This window comes from Pistacia vera, unplaced genomic scaffold, assembly GCF_008641045.1.
Source record: "Pistacia vera cultivar Batoury unplaced genomic scaffold, PisVer_v2 Contig1132, whole genome shotgun sequence".
Classification (NCBI taxonomy): Eukaryota; Viridiplantae; Streptophyta; class Magnoliopsida; order Sapindales; family Anacardiaceae; genus Pistacia; species Pistacia vera.
This window is the reverse complement of record NW_022195174.1, coordinates 56904-75080: the sequence shown is the minus strand read 5'-3', so window position 1 is coordinate 75080 and position 18177 is coordinate 56904. Positions and strand designations below refer to the sequence as shown.

At 35.1% G+C, this 18177-nt stretch overlaps 1 protein-coding gene across 1 annotated transcript; it reads left to right on the top strand.

Annotated features, from left to right (window-relative positions):
- Positions 1–1448: 1448 nt before the first annotated feature.
- LOC116143371 lies at positions 1449–2411 on the top strand. The gene is made up of 2 exons (XM_031428818.1): positions 1449–1805; positions 2073–2411. Exons 1-2 carry the CDS (start codon positions 1449–1451, stop codon positions 2409–2411), a joined length of 696 nt encoding a protein of 231 aa, XP_031284678.1.
- The last annotated feature ends 15766 nt before the right edge of the window (positions 2412–18177 follow it).

The window sequence follows — 18177 nt, the reverse complement described above, 5'->3', positions numbered from 1 at the left end:
TTTGTGTTGATTATAGGGCAGTTAACAAAGTGACAGTTCCGGATAAATTTTTGATTCCAGCCATCGACAAATTATTTGATGAGTTAGACGGCGCGACAGTGTTTTCTAAACTTGATTTGAAATCAGGCTATCACCAAATCCGAGTGAAACTATAGGACACACTTAAAACAACCTTCCGGACGCACGAAGGGCACTATGAGTTTATGGTAATGCCCTTCGGCCTCACCAATGCACCGGCTACCTTTCAAGCAGTTATGAATGACGTTTTCAGACCTTATCTAAGAAAATTTTTGTTGGTTTTCTTTGACGATGTACTGATATATAGTAAGGAGATGGGCGAACACGCAAAGCATCTACGCATTACCTTACAGGTGCTCTTAGACAATCAGCTGGTGGTCAATAAAAAAAAGTGTAATTTTGGGCAATCACAGTTGGAATATTTGGGGCATGTGGTTTCAGCTAAAGAGGTGTTCGTTGACCCTTCAAAGATTGAGAGCCTTATCAAATGGCTAGAATCGAGAGACATCAAGGCACTAAGAGGTTTTCTTGGGCTGACAGGACACTATCGCTGATTTGTTCGCGATTATGGAAAAATCGCCCTTCCACTCACTGCCCTGTTAAAGAAAGACTCGTTTCTGTGGAATACAGCAGCTCAAGAGGCTTTTGACGAACTAAAACGGCTCATGACCAGTGTTCCAGTTCTCCGGATGCCTAACTTCACTCAAGAGTTTGTCATAGAAACCAATGCTTCCGGAAGTGGATTGGGAGCGGTGCTGATGCAAGAGGGATGATCGATTGCTTTTCTCAGCAAATGTTTGTCTCTAAATTCAAAGCTGAAGTTAGTCTATGAAAGGGAATTAATGGTTGTAGTTCTGGCTGTGCAAAAGTGGCGGCATTACTTGTTGGGCAAACGCTTTGTTATTCGAACGGATCAGTGCAGTCTTCACTTTCTAACTAATAAGAAATTATTGAGTGAGAATCAGCAAAAATGGGTTATCAAATTGCTGGGATTAGACTTCATGATTCAGTATAAACCGGGACCACAGAATAAGGCAGTAGATGCTTTTTCTAGGATGCCAGACGTGGTAGACCTTCAGGCTATCTTAGTGGGCTGTTTTTTGGGACTGGACAGTTTGGAAGATGTTATTCAGAGTGATGACAGGTTACGTGGGATCATGCAACAACTCCTCATCGACCCCAACAGTCATTATCCTTTCAGATTGGTGGGCCGCCATCTACTGTACCATAACAGATTGGTGCTACCTAAATCTGGGCCTCACACCTAGAAAATTTTACAGGAATTTCATGCATTGCCCATCAGGGGCGATTTCAGATTCTTTCGGACATATAAGCGTCTCACAAATGTGGTGTTTTGGGAGGGAATGAAACACGACATCAAAGAGTTTGTAGTCGCTTGCCCTGTTTGCCAACAAAATAAATATGACGCCATGAGCACTGTAGGTTTGCTTCAGCCGTTGCCCATCCCTAACCAAGTGTGGGAAGATATTTCTATGGATTTCATCATGGGGCTTCCGAAAGCGAAAGGGGTTGATACAATTTCGGTGGTAGTGGATCGTCTGACTAAGTATAGCCATTTTTTACCTCTCAAGCATCCGTACACAGCCAAAGTGGTAGCGGATCTGTTTATCAAAGAAGTGGTTCGATTGCATGGGTTTCCCCGTACCATTGTTTCCGATCAAGATAGGGTTTTCATGAGCAACTTTTGGAGCGAATTGTTTAAACAATCGGGTACCCAATTACACATGAGTTTCGCATACCATCCGCAGACAGATGGTCAAACAGAGGTAGTAAATCGTTGCTTAGAGACCTACCTCAGGTGCTTTGTCAGTGGGCAACCATAGTTATGGCCAAAATGGGTTCCATGGGCGGAGTTTTGGTTCAACACTACTTATAACCGTTCCACAAGAATGTGCCCCTTTAAGGCCCTCTATGGTCATGATCCCCCAACAGTTTTGTGCTATTTGGACCACACCTCTTCAGTCGAAGACGTGGACCAGCAACTTCAGTAACGCAACTGTGTTTTGGATGAGTTAAAAGAGCATCTCTTCAAGGTTCAACACCACATGAAGACTTATGCTGATCACCATCGCCGAGAAGTTACGTTTGAGGTTGGGGACTCTGTTTATTTGAAGTTGCAGCCATACAGATTGAGATCTCTTGCTCGTCGACTTAATGAGAAACTTAGCCCGCGGTTTTATGGTCCATTTGTCATCACAGACAGAATTGGGGCAGTTGCATACCAGTTGGCACTACCACCCTTAGCTCGTATTCATGATGTTTTTCATGTTTCGCAATTGAAAAGGGCAACTTTTCCAATTCCCAATAGTCAACCTCTACCAGCAGCTCTCAATGAAGATCTCATTTTACAACTTGAACCTGAAGCAGTGTAACGCCCCGCTTGAGGTACGTACTTAAGATTTGCTATATTACTTAAAAGTTCATTGATTCAGTTTCAATTGAGTTTGTATGTTGTATTGGTTAAGTGTTTGCCTTGGTTTTGGTGGAGATTTGGTGAATTTTGGAAATCCAATCTTCGCCGCGGCGATGAGGTGCTGCACCCACGGGTAGGCTCTGCCGTGTTTCGCCGGGGCGACGGAATGTTCTTCGTTGCGACGAAGAGCTTAACAAAAAGTTTCTTGAGTTTTCTAGAGAATTCTTCCTTTGGGGCATAATGACCATTCTACCCCTAATTAGTAGGAATAGTGGGGAGTAAAATGTAAGGAAATTAAGTAGAGAATGTGTTGGCAATAAGGGTGTATTTGCAAAGAATCAAAGGATATGGATGGAATTTCCAAGGAAGAGCAAGGGCAAAATGGGAAATGATGGTTATAATATGAGCTAAAAGGATTAAGTGTAGAGAAAACCTTCATTTCACCCATTTCCACCGCCATATCCATTCTCTAACTTCTCTCAATTCTCCATCCAATCTTCCAAGATTTCTAAGGAGCTTTTGGGTAATTTTTTAGTAAAGATTTCATCTAAAGCATCCTAAAGTAAGGATTCTTGCTTTAGATATAGTTTTGCTTATATTTGTATCTTGAAGTCTTATGGTTTTATGGTTTAAAGTTGTAGAGAAGGGACAAGGTACTAAGGAAAAGGAAAAGTATTAGTGAGATCTCTTCATTAAAGGTAAGTAAATCCAACCAAGTTGAGTTTTGAATAAGCTTTTGAGTAGAGATTTATTTTAATTATGTATGTATATGTTATACCTGCTGAAAAATTGAGATGAGATGTGTGCTTAGTCCTAGTTGTTGAGTATGATTAAATTATGAGAAATGTTATTAATGTGTGATGAGAGAGTGAAATTGAGTTGAAGTTGGACGAGTTGTGTATGAATATTTTTGGGAGTGTTTTCTTTGGCAGGAATTATGATTGTATGAGGGAGTTTTTCTCCCATTTTGGAGGATTAAAGAGAAGAGTAGAGTTATAGATAAGTAGAGCTTTGGTATGCACATGAGTTGTTTGAGGAAATGCCTAAGTGAAATCTGCCCTGTCACAGCAATGACTTTATAAGAAAATTTTGGGCATATTACGGATTAAACTGAGCTAAGACCAAAAAATCAAAGTTGTAGCCCTGTTTTTAAGCTTTAAAACGAGACCAAAACCGTTGCAATCCGATGTGTATAACGCAAGTTATGGCCTTTTTAGGGTGACCTACGCAGAATGACTGTCTTTGATGTACCATTGCATTTGTGCTTTGCATAAGTGCATTAGTGAGCATGAGCCGTTCATACGCATTATTTATGCACTTAAGTAGTAGCTTGAGAAATAGTAGAGAATTTGAGTATAAGCTACCTTAAGAGTAAAGAGAAAGAGAGAATGAGCACTAGAGAACGAAGAGAAAAGAGAATAGAGTAGGTTATGCGATGGGGAACCCGTGAGTAATGGGTAGAGTTTCCCGCATGTACGCCGCATTGAGAGAGCGGCATGAGTATGAGAGAGAGAAAAGTGGTGTAGCCCGTGAGAGTGCATGCGGATGAGGGCTATACTCGAGCGTACCCGAGAGAGAGAGATCATACACTCACATGGCCAAGGGTTCCGAATCCATGCATAACCGAGTCCGATCGGCTAGTATGAGTAGAAGTCACGCAGAGTGGGAGCAAGTCCCAGCCGTGCCTCCGGTAAGATGAGGCTGTGACTACTAAAGAGAGTTAGTAGAAAAGAGTTATGAGAAAGAGAAAGTAGAGAGGGAAGTATAAATAGAGAGTAAATGAGAATTGTAAGGAAAGAATTAGAGAGAGAGAGTTACGGGGATAGATGAGTAGAGGATTTACTTACTGAGCATTAGTTGTGCTCACCCCGCTATTTTCTATGTTTTGCAGGACCTAGGTGAGGATACAGTTTGAAGGGCGTCGGCAAGCAAAGAGATATGGCTACACTGTCCACCTTGTTTTGATGTTTTCTACATGATACAACTTTTTGTATAAAGAATGTATATATTTAATAAAAGAAAAATTTGGGCCCAACCTTTTATACTACTTTATATGTATTTTATTATGTACATGTTTTATGAGTATTTGAGTAGAAAGCAGCTATTACAAGCAGTACTCAAGAAAAGGAAACTCATCAATGGATAGTGGGAGGTACTCATTCAATGGAAAGGCCTACCCCCATTTGAAAACACTTGGGAAGACTTTGAAACTATCCACTGTCAGTTTCCTTCGTTCCGTCTTGAGGACAAGGTGGCTCTTCTTAGGGAGGGTAATGATGAGCAACTAAGGGGAATGGTCTACCGTAGGAAGCACAGGGGTAAGAAGCAGGGAAATATTTGCTAGAATTTGTTATGAGGGGACATGTGGCTTGATAGGATTTGAGAGAAGAGAAATTCTGTTAGAAATAAAAAGGTGTCAGGAGGGAATAAAAAGGGTAGGAACGAAGGAGAGGATATTCAGAAAAGTTGATTAAGGATTTGGGAAGGGAGGTGACTGACCCTCGAAGTTCAGTCTTATCAATATGTTTCTTTGTCTGTACTTAGTTATAATTGTTGTGACTCTTGTTTGTTGAATTGTTGATTGAACATGGTCTGGATGTATTATTCTGGATGTACTGTTCTACTGATATTAATATAGAGATTTAATTCTGTTTTGATTGTGGGTTTGATTGTGAACTGTGGATAGATTGTTGGTGTATTGAGTAAATTGCAGGTCAGGTTCTCATCAGTTTAGCAGCTTATATTATGTGCAACCACAATGCTGGTTTACGTTTTACCTTCAAACAATTATGTAATGCCGATTATCCTTGTAACATATGCCATCTTTTGTATTGGATGTTTGGCTGTTGACCAATCATCTGGATTCTTTGAGCTTCTTCGATTAATTTGCTATATATAAGTTTGTAAAAGGCCAATTCAAGAGACAAGTAAATTCTGAAAACCTATTTCTTTAGAGGATTTTTGCTTTCTTTCCAACGTTTCCAGAAGACAAATATTAACTCGCGATTTTGTTGTTTGAATAAATTCTAGAAAGACCAGGTCACCAGTTTCAATTTTGATTATAAAATTATGGGAGTTTCACTCATCGAGTTATCTAGAGGTCAATGCTTGCAACTTACATTGAAATATTTTGTGGAAAGGCTTATTATCCCTTACCTCCCCCAAGGTTTGCATTTTTTTATAAAGACACCCCATGAGTTTAAAATAACACCCCATAACTTATGGAATCTCATTATGGATTCTATGCGTTTCTCCTAATTGCTCCATCTTTTTATTTATACATTTGGTCAACTAGCTAAGAAACAAGAAAAGAAGTAAACTGTTTGTTACATCAATTGTATAAAAACATTTGGTCAACCAACAAGCAAAAAAACTAGCAATTTGTATTTTATCGTAACAATACATTCAATAATGCTATGGATAACGATTAATCTCACTGAATTATTGCACCGACTTATGTGGCATCTTAGTCAGACACAGCCACGTTGGACACTATAACACGTCTTCTGTGAATGAACAACTATTCAACAATTATGGATGCTCGTCTATATTTGATGGACGGTCGCGCATCACAAACAGACAGGTGTCCACCAATTTAGATGAATTGTTGTACGAAAATAACAATGGATTTCCTTCCATATTATATGGATGGGAGTCCAGTTCTTATGGATGGGCGTCCACCTCGAATGGATGCTCATCCATAATTTTCTAAAAGAATAAGAATAGACGCCCATTTGTATCAGATGGACGACCATCCATTGAAAAGCGAGGCAAATAATTTTTTTTTAAAAAGAAATTTACAAAAAAATTTCAATCATAAATAAAAAAGATATAGCTTGTCTAATACACTTCTGCAAATAAGCGCCAAAATTTTTAGATGAAATAAAAAAAATAAGACTTTGTTTGTAGCTTCATTGTTAAAGCTAATACCTTTCAGCTTCATCGTCTCATCTTTTCTTCTACGTGTTCTTACTAGAACTTGTTAGTCTTCTACGCGGTATTGCCAGTTTCTTCCTCAACAGCCATAACAACCAACTATCGTGACAAGAAAGTCACTAATATTTTCACAGGAAAGCCACCAATTTTTTACAGAGAGAATCATTTACAGTGGAAAAGGAGATCAAACTTTTTTGAGGTTAGAAATATTTGTTGAGGTACTTAAGAATTTTTGACTTAATTTATGCATTTATTTAGTTTCGTATTCTATTTTGGATTGAATATATGTTATAATACGAAATAACTGATAGACAATATTTGTTGGCGATTGTTGTGAACCAGATTCGTGAATGTGAAAACTGGTATTAGTTTTGCATGAAATTACGAAATATGGAAGAGTCCAGTTTGCATCATTTCAATGATGTTGAGGTAAATTGTGTTCAAAACTTTAACTTTCTCGTTAACATGAATTTAAATTTGTTGTATTGTATTGTTTCTTATGATTTGTTGTATTAATACATTCTAATTTTGTCTATTATAAAACCATTAAATCAGGAAAATGAATGTGATGAATTAGAAGATATGGGATGTGAGAAGGAAGAAGTGGAGCCTCATATTGGAATGGTGTTTGATTCAATTGATAGTTTGGTGAAGTATTACAAAAGGTATGATAATAAAATGGGTTTTAAAGCAATGATACGTACGTCAAAGAAAGGAGATGATAGGGAGATGAGATACGTGACAGTGGCATGTTCTTGTTTTGGGAAGGAGAGATTTAAATTTAGAAATACCTTGAAAAAGCAACTTGTTGCTAAAACAGATTGTAAGAGTTGGATTACTGCAGCTTTGAATGGTGAATGCAAATGGGAAATTAAATCAGCTGTGGTTGAACATAACCATGATCTTACAAGTCTGACGAAAAGAAGATATTTCAAGGTAAACCAAACGATACAACATTATGTGAAAAGGAGGCTTGAAGTTAATGATCTGGCTAGGATTAGACCGTATAAAAATTTTCAGTCATGTTTAGTTGAGGTAGGAGGTGTAGAGGATTTGACGTTTCTACAAAAAGATTGTAGGAACTACATTGGAAAAAGTTAGAAGGCTAAGACTTGGAGTTGGAGATGCTTCGGCAGTACTCAGGTATTTTATGAAAATGCAAAAAGAGAATTGGAATTTTAGGTACATGATTGATGTAAATGAAGAGAGTCGATTACAAAATGTGGTATGAGTTGATGCTAGATGTAGGGTCGCATATAAAGAATTTGGTGACGTTGTGACCTTCTACACAACATATCTAACGAACAAGTATGATATGTCATTTGTTGCTTTTGTGGGGGTTGATCATCATGGACATTCGACATTGTTAGGTTGTGGGTTAATTTCCCATGAGGACACTAAGACATTTGTGTGGCTATTTCGTTCTTGGCTTGAATGCATGGATTTTGCTCCTAGTGAAATTATCATTGATCAAGATAAGGTCATACAAAATGCAATTGAGATTGTTTTCCCCGATACAAGATATAGGTGGTGTTTGTGGCATATAATGAAGAAACTACCTAAAAAGTTAAGAGGGTATAAGGAATATGAAATTATAAAGTTTAAGTTACAAAATATTATGTATGATTCCTTTACATGTGAAGAGTTCGAAAAACGGTGGAACAAATTTAGTGATGTGCACAACCTTCATGAGAATGAATGGTTATATGGATTATACAAAGAAAGAGTACATTGGGTGCCTGCATTTGTTAAAGATACTTTCTGGGTAGTTATGTCTACTATCTAACGTAGTGAAAGTATGCATGCATTTTTTATGGATATGTAAATTCCAAAACAATGTTGAAACAATTTGTGGAATAATATGATAATGCATTGCAAGATAAAGCGGAAAAAGAAAGGGAGGCTGATTTCAGATCTTTCAAATCTTGGATACCATGCATAACTAATTACTCTATTGAGAAACAATTTCAAAATGCATACACAACTATAAAATTTAAAGAGTTTCAAGATGAGATTGCGGGGAATATTTATTGTGAATTGTCTTTTATGAAAAAGTGTGATTCGTATGAGGAGTATTAAGTTTTAGAAAATGTTTGGTTTGGAGATAGTAATCAGTGTGTTCCCTTTGTGGTATACTTTGAAGAAAGTTCATGTGATATTCATTGTAATTGTCATTTGTTTGAGATCAAAGAGATTTTATGCAGACATGTCATTATTGTGTTGATTCATAAAAGGGTTTCACACATCCCATATAAGTATATTTTACGACGTTGGAGGAAAAATATAAACATATGCCATACGAAAATTAAGGTAAGTTATAATAGGTGGAGCACCAATATTGAAGGACAACGTTTTGATAAGTTGTAATGCTGATAGTAGCTGATATGGCATCAAACAATGAGGAAGACTGAAATATGTTGATAGAATTTATGATTGAAATGAGAAAAAAGTTGGAGTAGAAGGAAAGTGAGGGTGGCTTTGGTAGAAAAGTAAACATCTTTTCCACAACCGGTCTAAGTAGTAAAGATGGGAATAGTCATCCCAAAGAAGGGAATAGTCTAATTATTAGTCCACAGGCAGTTTACAACAAAGGTCGTCCTTCATGCAAAAGAAAGCAATCGAAGGTTGAAGAAATTGTATGTACGGGTAAAAATAAAAAACTACGAAAACAAAGAATTAGTATGACTTATACACATATTTTTACATGATATTTATTTTTGAAACATTATTTACTTATTTGAAGTTTATAATAATATCGACTTGATTATTAATGTGTTATGCTACTTTTTAGGGAAATAATCATCAGTAGACCGAGAAAATGAACAATTTCTTTCATCTACTTCCGTGGCCGATGCCCTAACATATGATTACGTCAACATTGTTGAAAGTATACCAAAAACTCAAGTGTTTTCAAATGATGTTGTTGATATCTAGGTATGTGTTATGTATGTTGTATAATGTAACTAGCTTAAGTTGTCTATAACGTGTGCTAAGTTGTGGTTGTTAAAAATTGACAATTGTCCAATGGTCCGTTTCACAATCTCGCAGGAAAAAGTAATTTATGTACTGGGTAAGAGTCTGTAAATGATGAACATGTTTCATTGGGAGAGATTTGATGTTGTTGACAGGTTGAAGCATATATAATTGTATTTGGTAGAAATTATTTGCGCTTTGGTTAATTTCTAACGAATGCAGTTGAGCTGTATGCTAATTCAGTTGTTTTGTTTTTATTATTTTGGTCGTTGGTTGGATATGAGTAGGTTGTTTGCTATAGGGTTGTGAATTCATAATTATAACGTTAATGTAACTTATTCCGAATGTTTTCAGTATATATTATCGTCACATTGAGGACTGTTTGTTAACCAGTTGTATAACGAAATTTGGATATTCATTTCATTTGAGATTTGAATTTTGATATGTCTTTTGGTATGTCTAGTATCACATATGCATATGCATTTAGAAGAGTAGTTGAGATATATAAAGAACAATAATTAATGAAGCAACTCTTTCATTATGGAATTGTTGGCAGCCTATGAAAACTTTTCATAACAAAAAATCAGTTGGAGAAGTTCAGATAATTGAGAACATCTTGTGAAATCAATCTTTATGAATTAACATATTTATAAACAAAAGACAAATATAATCTTCATACATAAAGTTTAGTAGTGGAACCATGTAACGCCCACTTGAGGTACGTAGCCAATTTATGTTCATTTTGCCCTTAGTTAAACTTGTATGTTGTTGATATTGCTTGGTTGGCTCCTAATTAAATTGATTTGCTGTTTTGGTTAAGTGGTTGCCCTGAATTTGGTGAAGACTAGGCGAAATTTTGGAGTTACAGACTTCATTGGGGCGAAGAAGAATCTTCGCCACGGCGACGAGGTTCTGTAATTTTTCGCCATGAACTTCTTGATGAAGTTTCTAGAGAATTTTTCCTTAGGGGCAAAGTGACTATTCTACACCTAATTAGCAGGAAAAGTGTGGAGTGAAATGTAAGAAAATTTCATGGAGAATACATTAGAGTTGGGGTTGTGATTGCAAAGAATTAAAGGGCAAAGATGGAATTTCCAAGAAAGTGTAAGGGCAAAATGGGAAAGGATGCTTGATAATATGAGATATTAAGGGTTTAGTCTTATAAACCTCCTCATTTCTCTTATTCCACCGCCATTGCTATCCTTCATTTTCTCTCAATCCTTCACTCAATTTTCCAAGGATTTTTTAGGGCTTTTGAGTGGTTTTTGACAAGGAATTGATCCTAAGCAACAATAGGTAAGAATCCTAGCTCTAGTTATGAGTTTTATTTGTGCAAGAGTTGAATTCTTATTAAGTTTATGCTTAGGAAATAAGAGAAAGTTTGAGTCCAACAAGAGCAGAGAGCCTTAGTGAAGATTACTCAAGTATAAGGTAAGTAAATCCAACCCAATTTAAGGTTTAAGAAATCAATTGAGTAGAGATTTCTTTATGTATGTATATGCTATGATTGTTGAGAAATTGAGATGAGATTGGTGTTTATTTATGCTTGTTGTTGAATATCTTTGGGTTATGAGAAGTGTTTTGATTGTATGATGATGGATTGAAGTTTGGTGGAAATTGAAAGAGTTCGAGGAAACTTTTGGGAGTGTTTTTCCTTGACAGGGATTGTGATGATACAAGGGAGTTTTACTCCCATTTTGGATGGTTAAGAGACAAGTAGAATTATAGTTAAAGTAGAGTTTATGTATGTACATTAGTTGTTTGATGAAATGCCTAAGAGAAGCATGAGTATGAGTAGAGAACCTTAATTTATGCAACATTGCATATTTGCATTTCATGAGTACATTTAAGAAAGAATTCAAGCATGAGCCATCCATATGCATATAGTTATATATGTGGAATACTTAAGAAAGATTAAAGAATTCTAAGAAGAAGGCACTCTAAGAATAAGCACAAGAGAAAGAAAGAATAAGCACTAGAGAATAAAAGAAAGAAAAGTGCTAAAAAAAGAGAAGAGAAAAGAATAGGTTGTGCGATGGGGAACCCGTGAGTGATGAGCAGAATATTCCCGCATGTACACGCCTTTAGTGAGCGGCCTGAGAATGAGAAAAAGAATTGGTATAGCCCGTAAGAGTGCATGCGGATGAGGGCTATACCTGAGAAAGAGAATACACTCACATGGCCAAGGGTTTCGAATCCATGCATCAACCGAGTTCGACGATTGGCATAGAATAAGAAAGAGAAAGAATGAGAAAACACGAGAAAGAAAAGAAAGAAAAGAATAGAAAGAAGAGAAATGCATAAAAATAGAAAACAGAATAAGAAAAATAGAAGAGAAGAAAGAGAATGCATTCCTATGCATCACTGCATGTACATTTCATTCATGCATTGTTATCATGGTTTCTATCATGTTTTGTCAAAGAAACAGAAAGAAAGAGAGAAGCAGAAAGAAAGAAAGAATAGAAATAAAGAATAAAATAGAAAGAACAAGAAAGAAAGAAAAAGAAGAAAAAGGGTAGAGTAAGGAAAGAATTAAAGAGTGGTACACGGGGATAGCGGTGTAGAGGATTTACTTACTGAGCATTTTTGTGCTCACCCCGTTGTTTTCTATGTTTTTGCAGGAAATAGGTGAGGATGCGGTCAGATGGACGTCGGCAAGCAGAGAGAAATAGCTACACTGTCCACCATTTTGATAGTTTTTGTACATGTTATTTTGTACTATGTAAAGAATGTATATATTAAGTAAAGAAAAATTTGGGCTCAACTATTTTCTATTAATTATACATGTATTTTTATTAAGTATATTTTATGAGCATATTAGTAGAAAGAAGTCATTACAAACCACACATAATGATAATTAACATTCATAGTACGTTCCCCAAGGATGTTAAGAAGGAGAAGGCTATTGAGAAGTTCTTCATCATGGTGAAAATTTCTATCATGCGTTTCCCAAGGATGTCAACTGTTTCTTCTATTCTTGATGTGAACGAGTTGAAATCACTTTACAACTGATCTTGTTGTTCCTGTATTTTCCTCTCAGTACGTGAAAAACTCTCCTCTTGAAACCTTTTGATCTACTTAAACTTGCTTACTATTTCGTCTAAAGTATTAAAAGACATTTCTTGTACATTCTGAGAAGATCTAGGTTCAGTACTCGTTCTTCTTCTTTTGTGCACATAGGCTTGTCCTTGATTTACCCCTTTTGGAATAAGGACACCTTCCTGAACAGTTGCATCTTTCTTCATTTCATCCCTAATCACAAACCATTCTCCTACCATATTCTTTCTAATCAAACCCATTTTACACAATGTGACATCCCCCAACAAATTATTTGCAGAAAACTTAATCTTATTTGCTTCATCATTAAGGGTGATCTGAAAACTCAATTTCTCACATATTAACATAACAAGCATCCCCCAATTTATTTCTCCTTTTTCTGCTTGAATCTCTCCCAACTTCTTAATCAATAACTTTGTTGAATTTACTTGCCTCCCTACTATTGCTACTTCCATGAACAATAAATCCTTAATCGTCACATTTTCATTTGTCTCTTTCCTACCATTAAATATGAAAGTCAGAAATCTATGAAATACTCTCGTCGTAGGATTCTTTAACTTTGTAGATTTACACCTATGTGGATGATAAATCCCTATTCTAGAAACATCCGTCCAAGCTTTTGGAATCCCGCGTTCTGGATACGTTATCCAAACCTTGAAAATCAAATCCTATCCAGGTTGCTAACTCTTGCGGTCTCACTACACAATTCTGATTCTTTAATCTATAAAACATTTTATAGGCCAGAAAATCATTAGTATCTATTTCCACAACTTCCAAACTACTAAAAAACTCATAGATCAAATGCTTATATCCATCATATCTAATATTCACCAACTGTTCCCATTTCAAATTATAGATCCAACCATTAGTTTCATCAAATAAACACAAACTTGTCACAAATCCTAAATCCAAACTTCTTCTAAGGCAAATATCTCTTTTTGCCATCTCCTATTGCTTTTTATGTTGCAAGTCTCTAAATTGGACTCCAGATGTCGATGTTCCTCCATGAAGAATAGTTGTATTTTTTGCTCTTACCATTTTTTGCTTTCTTCTAAAACCTATATATGTATATATAATTCATCATTATAATCAATGCATACAACACATTGAAAACAAATTAGTGCATACAACACAAATCAGTGACTATAAATATGAGTGTTTGAAATCCAATACTGTCAATATATGAAAATAGTATCAAATTCAATTCCTATTCATTTAAGCGAAATTTTCAAAAATTAATGGCTTCAAAAAACAAGAGTTTCATTAAGATTTGAACATATATCATGTGATGACAACAATAGTATGAAAGCAAGAACCAGATTAAATATCCAGAAATACTTGCGTATCGAATAACAACCAATTATGAACTCCTAGAATTGTTAATAGCAGGATGATGCCTTTGCACAAGGCAATGAATGACAAAAAAAAAAAAAAAAACCTTGAAAGGCAGCAAAATTCTAATGAGGCCAAATTTGAAATCATGTAATTGTATAAGTGTTTTAAAAATAAATTCTCAGTAACAAAAGCTAGAATCAGAAAATGGAGAACAAAAAATTAAAAGAAAATAGATCCCAACACATAAAGCAAATTCACGTTGGGGAGCATAAAGTATAGCATCCCAACACAAGTCAACAATAAAGCAAATTCCTAACAAGATAGATATAACATACTGGTTCAATTTATTTAGGAATACTAAGTCGTGATTGCTTATTCAAAAGAAGAAGAACTACATGTTCATTCTGCTTGGCAACATTTTCTTTCTAGAAACCATCAAGCTTTGTGAGTTAAAACACAATAATCTATCAAGGCTTATGACTTCATTAGCATCAACATCTTGAAATGAACCTAGGAAACAAGTTTGCAAGGCAGTTGAGTCTGAGAAAACCGTTGAATACAAAAGCCTAGGCTGAAAATATGTATTTGAATCAACTGCTCATTTTTCTTTTCATAGAAATTAATCAAACATCTAATTTGCAAACACAAAGAATAACAAAATAATAAACACAAAATTAATTAAAAAAAAAAAAACTAACAAGAAACTAGTCAAGCTAAATTAGGATGGGGCAAAGAGTAATGTTTCAGCTTCTTTTTCCCTACCCCCTTACGAATTGAAGCAGCTTCACAAAATGGTGTTGAACACTCTTCGCTTTCACCTCACCACCACTCATAAAACTACTCAACCCTAAATCCATAGATCCATACTAGCACATGTCAATTGAGATTAGCCCTTACAATAAAGATATATAAATCAACCCTTGAAAAAATTCTCTAACTTTCAATTGACAGCTGCTGAAATTTAGAACCTGTAAGACTCTAAGACATTTAATACATATGACAAATATAAGTGAGTTTACAAAGAGCAAATTAATTTTGATGGTGGTTTGATATGCCAAATTTGTGGCTGATCAAATTAATTACTCATATTCTAGTGAGAATCCACAAACAAGTGTTTGAAAGTAACATGCAAATTAACATTTGAAACTGACATGAATCCATCTACCCACCTTACAGCTAAATCAAGCAAAATTATCAATCAAAACCAATAAAATCACAAAAATTCACATGATGAACAGAAACAAAATAAACACAATAACTTATGGTAAGAACAACAGATGAGGAACGAAGACGAAGAAGTGAAGAATGACAGATGTGGTTATTTTCCGATGAAGAACTTGCAGTTGGATGTGGCTTTGTACATTTATTTATCGCTTGTTTTGTTTTTTAAAACTTTTTTTGGGATCGCAAATTTTTAAACCCTAAGAATTGAAATTAAAAAAAAAAAAAAAAAATTTATTTGCCTTTCTTTTCAATGGACGATTGTCCATCTAATACAATATGGGCGTCCATTCTTTTAAAAAATTATGGACAGACGTCCATAGGAAATGGACTCTCGTCCATATAATATGGACGGGAGTCCATTGTTATTTTCATACAACAATTCGTCCAGATTGGTGGACGGTCGTCCATTTATAATGCATGGCCGTCCATCAAATATGGACGAGCGTCCATAATTGTTGGACGGTCGTTCATTCACAAAAGATGTGTTATAGTGTCCAACGTGGTCGTGCCTGACTCGGATGCCACGTAAGTTGGTATAACAATTTGGTGAGATTAATCGGTGTCCGTAGCATTATTGCAATACATTCAATTTGACGAAAGAGTTTCAAAGCCTTTTCAGGATATTCACTTCGCTTACATCTTGTAATCACAATATTTCAAGAAATTTCATTATAGATTCTATACATTTCTCCTAATTGCTCCATCTCTATATACATATGTATTATCCTAGTCCAAGAAACACCTCTCTTCAACATTTCAGCAAACACTTTTTGAGCTTTAACAGTTTTTCTCTTCGGCATTTCAACAAACACTCTTTGTGCTTAAATAGTTTTTTCTACTCTTAGGGAGCGTTTGGTTCAACTAATGTTGTATTACTAGGAATGTTATATTAATGAAAAAAGAGATTACCTTAAAGATTATTGGGAATGTTTAGGAAAATATGTTTGGTTGGTTGGAATAAATTAGTGAGTATGTTATATTGATATGTTTAGTTGGTTGGAATAATTTGGTGAGTATATTATATTGATATGTTTGGTTGAGAGGAATGAGTTGGTGGGTATGTTATATATATTACTAAATTGCCCTCCTTTCAAAATAGTAATATAATATTATTTTTTGAATTATTTTTTTAACCCCCTACATTTGAGATTTTGCTAAAACACCCCAGCCATATAAAAGTTTAATTTTTAACAAAAATACCCCCACCCACCCAAGCCACTGTCGATCGCCTAAACCACCGCTAGTTATTGATCGAGAAGTGCAACGAAGATGTTTTTGAGGGGTTTTGAAGGGGAGTCAATCGATGCAAGTGGGGGTGATTTCCGGTAGAAAACGCGACCGGAAAAGCACTGAGAAAAAGGGAAATCGAGAAAAAAAAGTGGGCTTCGTCGGCGATTAGGGGTAGCTTCAGTGATGGGGTTTGGTGGGATTTGAAGAGGAAAGCGAGAGGAGTAAGATGGTGGTGGTTGGGGCCAACCAGAATTAGCTCAAATCGGGCTTAATACCAGCGGCTGCCCAACCCAAAAAATCCTAGATCCACGGCCATATGACCGTTTACGGTCATCGATATGGCCGAAAAATGTCATATTGACCCACAGCCGGCCAGATCTGGCCAGTCATGTGCTATTTCAGCAACGGTGGCCACTAGTGGTGGTGATGGTGGTCAGCTACAACAATCCTCTTGGATGGCTTGTAAATTGTTTTTAAAATAGGGGCATTATTGTCAGAACTTTAATTATTTAGGGTAAAATTGTAATGGTAGAGTTCATGTAAATTAATTTCAAAATAAGGGCATTATTGTCCAAAAATTTTAATAGTAAAGGGTTAAATTGTAACAAAATTAAGATTACCAAATAATTTTAAATACCTAAGAAAATAGAGATAATCAGATTACCTCATATATTACTAACAGTAATTACTATTGGTTTTGAAAGATTATTGTAATCTTATATTACTAGACAACTAAACGTGATAATCAAATAATATAAGATGACATTACCTCAGTAAGTGGGATTATCCCAAGCCAAACACACCCTTCAGGTACATTATTAATATTAGCACCTTAATAGCTACAAGTCTATTTGAAAATAGTCATTTTGAGTAAATAGGCATGAAGTGCAGTTCGTTGAGTGACCAAAGTTCTAGTTACAAATTACTTTAAGCTATGTAATAGAAAGCCTATATTAAAATGGAATTAATCTCAACCAAATGAAAAACCTTCATAAAGTAAATTAAAGCAAGAGATAATGTGAAAGCATCTTCAATGGTACCTACAAATAAAGACTAATTTTATTCGAGGCAACTCGGGTGCAAATTGAGTACCTTCTGGGCCCATTAATAATATTGGATTTTATGCCCAATATTTGGGCCTGGCATTCAGTCTACCTTGAAATTGCCGATCTTTGGAAAAACCCCATCTTTAGTTATCCTTAATTTTTTTTTTTAAGAGTAAACGATTTTTTTCCACCCAAAATGGTCTAATAATACTTAAAATATTTTAAAATACAATAGTTATATTCAATAAACTACAATGAATTTATTATGAAGACAAAAATACCTTTTATTATCTAATTTAAATTTTTTCATTTTATTAAGTCATTTTCAATTATTAATATACCCACTCTTTAAATATAAAATTACTAATGTAACCTCATATAATATAAATTACCAATTTATTCTACCTTTCTTTTGTTTAAAAAAAAACCCTTATTTTTTCTTTTTCGTTTTCTTCCATCTCTTCACCTCCTCTTTCTTCTTACTTTCTTCTCCTTTCATTTACATTTTCTTCACTTTTTCTTATATCAATTCTTCTCATTTTTTTTTTTTTTTAAATTTTACTAATCATTTTCTTCTCAGTTTATTTAGTCAAGAATAACATTTCTAGTAACATTTTTTTTTTGTCACCAAAAAAGCCTCCCTAAAAAAGTTCTCATCAAAATTCCCTTCTAAAACAAAAGTCTTCAATTTTCTCACCATCCAANTTTATGCCCAATATTTGGGCCTGGCATTCAGTCTACCTTGAAATTGCCGATCTTTGGAAAAACCCCATCTTTAGTTATCCTTAATTTTTTTTTTTTTTTTTTTAAGAGTAAACGATTTTTTTTCCACCCAAAATGGTCTAATAATACTTAAAATAATTTAAAATACAATACTTATATTCAATAAACTACAATAAATTTATTATGAAGACAAAAATACCT

Coding starts and splice junctions, on each gene's coding strand:
- LOC116143371 (XM_031428818.1), top strand. CDS start 1,449: ATGAGCACTGTAGGTTTGCTTCAGCCGTTGCCCATCCCTAACCAAGTG. Junction 1,806..2,072: donor AGACAGATGGTCAAACAGAG/GTAGTAAATCGT, acceptor CATCTCTTCAAG/GTTCAACACCACATGAAGAC.